This window comes from Haplochromis burtoni, unplaced genomic scaffold (assembly GCF_018398535.1).
Source record: "Haplochromis burtoni strain Fernald_Lab_line unplaced genomic scaffold, NCSU_Asbu1 Contig_37, whole genome shotgun sequence".
Lineage (NCBI taxonomy): Eukaryota > Metazoa > Chordata > Actinopteri > Cichliformes > Cichlidae > Haplochromis > Haplochromis burtoni.
The window spans coordinates 819,932-823,238 of NW_024582398.1; the positions used below are offsets into that span (position 1 = coordinate 819,932).

The 3,307-nt window shown below is 50.1% G+C and overlaps 1 protein-coding gene across 1 annotated transcript; it reads right to left on the reverse strand.

Annotated features, from left to right (window-relative positions):
• Nucleotides 1–203: 203 nt before the first annotated feature.
• On the reverse strand, nucleotides 204–2,954 carry LOC102290476 (zinc finger protein 503). The gene is made up of 2 exons (XM_005919608.3): nucleotides 2,280–2,954; nucleotides 204–1,796 (listed from the first exon to the last, which is right to left on the reverse strand). The coding sequence occupies exons 1-2, from the start codon at nucleotides 2,532–2,534 to the stop codon at nucleotides 354–356; spliced, it is 1,698 nt and encodes a 565-aa protein (XP_005919670.1). The 5' UTR covers nucleotides 2,535–2,954; the 3' UTR covers nucleotides 204–353.
• Nucleotides 2,955–3,307: the final 353 nt, after the last annotated feature.

Consider the following 3,307-nt stretch of genomic DNA (forward strand, 5'->3'; position numbering starts at 1 on the left):
CAGCGCTGGCAGCCCCTTAATCCCTCTGAGTAAGGCACATTTTAAAATAACTTTTTTCTTTACAAAACCCCACCAGTCACAATAAATCAAATAAACAATAAACTCCACATTACTCAAAAGAAAGAAAAAGGGTCCTAACTTTATTTTACTTGCAAAGACGCTTTTCTCCTGTGTAAAAATAATGCACATTGAGTCTTTTGAAATTTTATATTATAATTATTTTTTATTTTAGTCACGCTTGAAGCTATCGCAAATAAATACACCGATCCCCACCTGGATCCAATCCCTGCATTAAGTACAATATAAAACTCATTGGGCCTAAATCTCCTTTATAAATGTGTAATTCTCTGTCACTACTGATATCCTAAGGCCGATGCTGTCGTCAGTCTTTGTCCATACAAGGCGTACGGGGAGTAATATGGTCCGGTAGCCGCGGGCACGGGCACCGGGGCCCCGGGAGTGGGCAGGGGGCTCTTTGAATACGGGTGGTAGCGACTGCTGAGTCCGAGGGGGTGGTGAGGGCCCCTGAGGGCCAGCGTGCTCGGGCTGCTCGGGCTTCCGTTTGGAGGCATGTGCATGTGACAAGCCATAGCAGCAGCAGCAGCAGCAGCGTTAGCAAGAGAAGACGACCCCGGGTACCCAGATATCAACTTCTCCGTGCCGGCAAAGGCCGTGTGAGTCCGCAAGTGGCTGAGGAGCTCCTCGGAGGATGAAAAGCGCTTATCGCAAGGTCCGTTCGCCGACACCCAGTTGCACACGTGCGGCAGGGGGTCGTTGGGCAGCATAAACCCGTAAGGATATAAGGGATGTCCGCTGAAAGAAGGGGTCGTGGAATGCACGCCGTGTAACGGGTGCGTCGGGTACATGAGCGGGTATCCAGACTTGAGCGCCGAGGCAGCTGCCGCAGCTGCCGCAGAGTCATGTGCGCAGTTAGCGCTGGCTGCGCCGGACAAATGGCTCGTGCAGTGGTAACTCAGGCAGTAGGGGTCTCGACACAGACTAGCAGACATTAGAGACGGTGGGGATGCTCCAGCTAAGGGGCTCGTTCCCGCTTTGCTGCATCCCAGCGAGCTGGCAGCAGCAAACTGTGCGCTTAAAAGCTGGCTGCTGGATTTGGTGGGGTCAAGGGTCATTCCATGAGGGAGAAACGGCTGCGGATAACCCGCATATGCACCGGCTAAACTTCCAGGATAGGAAATACCAGCAGGCGGTAAAGGAAAAACTGTATGACCGGGCTTATAGGGGGAGACAGGGGCCACCAGCCCGGAGCCGAGGACGGAGGATGATGACGAAGTTACAGATATGGAGTCTGATGTAACAGCCTTGGATCCAGATGTGTTTTCTTGTTGCTGGTTGCCGTCAGAGGTAATCCCACTTATCCCGTGGCTGCCGTTGCTCTCCGTCGTAGTGCTTTTATTGCTATCAGACTCCTTCTTTTCCTCCTTGTCCCCCGCTTTGCCTTCAGATGGCAGAGGAGAAACGGAGGTGCAGGAGCCGGGGCTGCCTGTCCTGGGGGTGAACGGCTGGCAGGTGGCGCTAGGCACTCGGAAACTGGTTTTATCTCCACTGAGGCTGCTGCTCGAGTCCTTCTTCTCTGATGATTTTGAGTAAGGTTTGAAGCTCGATTTGTCGTCGGCTCCGATATCGCTCATCTTCAGCGGGCCGGATTTGGCCTCCTTGTCGCTAGATCCATTGGAGGTTACAGAGGACAGCTTGGAGGAGGACGGCGGATCCGGTTTGCCGATCTGAGAGCACGTTTGGGCCAGAAGGGCCAGCGGACTCTTCTTGGCATCCAGCTGAGAATTTGAAACAAACACAACGTTAAAAAATTCAGGAAAACACTCACACGTACATGTAATATTTTGCGATAAATAGTCACATATGACCGTTTCGCGCATTTTACGCACTGCGCATAAAGTTATCTCAAGATGAAACTCAAAACAACTCTGCATAATAGGTATGTAAAGGAGGAAGGCGCACACACGTAGCTGATCTACATTAGGTGGAAGATAAGATTGTACAACACGACGGAATGACATTCAAAATATTGGCATCAGTTTGCATAAAAGGATCGTTAAAGTCTGAAGTGAGTAGAACATCGAGAGTACAGTTTATTACTGTATTTCAACACATAGCCTAAATACAAATCTTGACCACAGTTTGTCCACTCGTGTCGTGTCGGGAGCTCTGGTGTCCAGCAATTTCGGAGTGAACACGCAGTAGTTTGAGAATAAGCGAATAAAAATAACGTGTTTTATTTTAACCGCTGTAGCGCTTACCTCGATGGGACTGACAGGAGTGGACGGTAACGGCTGTAGGTACTCCGGGTGTAAAATGTGTCCTGCCCGTGCCGTAAGCATTTTCAAAACCTTTATGGGAAGACGACTGGCTTGTCGAGTAGGGTCTGCGGGAGAGACGGAGTTGTGGACGGATAGTTGGCTTATCTTCACTGCTCCCTTCTCCCCCGAGGAGCCGCTCTCCCACGCTAGATTTGTGCTATTTCTCAGGACAGAGACCGTGGGCGATGTGATCATGACCCAATTCTCCTATAAATGGTTGAAAAATGCCATGGGTAGGGTTAAGAAAGCCAGCACTCAAAACGTCTGACGGTTGGAGCCGCTGCCAGAAATAAAAGAAAATCACTGTTAAATCCTCGGAAGAGACGCGGAGTGTGTGAGCAGAATCCGTGCGCTTCTCAGCCTCGTTGCTTCATCTCCGGCGTCGCTCTAACACTGTGGCTGTGGGTCCGAGAGCGGGCACGGTTTACGTGGGTTGCGGGCAGGAGGGATCACTCCGCCTCCTCACTAGCAGCATCTGAATCAGTCCGCGGATTGCTGCCCGTGCAGCCCCCCAATCAAAAAGAGATGCCGATGTGATCAGAGGGTCGAGGTAATGTGACGTTTCCTGCTCACACGGGTGTCTGTTTCATATTTCACCCACTCCGAGCGCTTTTAATTTCCAGACTTTACACGCGCCTTTTGCGTAATTGGCACTTTGACGCATGCGCTGCACCTGCATCCTGTGTGGGGTTTTTTCTTTGGGGGGGTGGGACCAGGGAATAAAGATGACAAAGATTATGAAAAGATTTGTTTTGAAACGTTTGTACAGCCGACATTTATTTCCCCTAAAAGAAGAGAGTAGGAGTGGACAAACTATCACCTGCGGCTAAAATCTGCTTTAAAATCTGCATCTTCTTTGCATAACTAGACTGCAGTTAATAAAGGAGACGGTCTTTGGACCCAGTTACTCAAAACAATAAAAAGTAATCAAGCGAGGGACTTGTAAGGTCACATCCCCTGCCTACAGT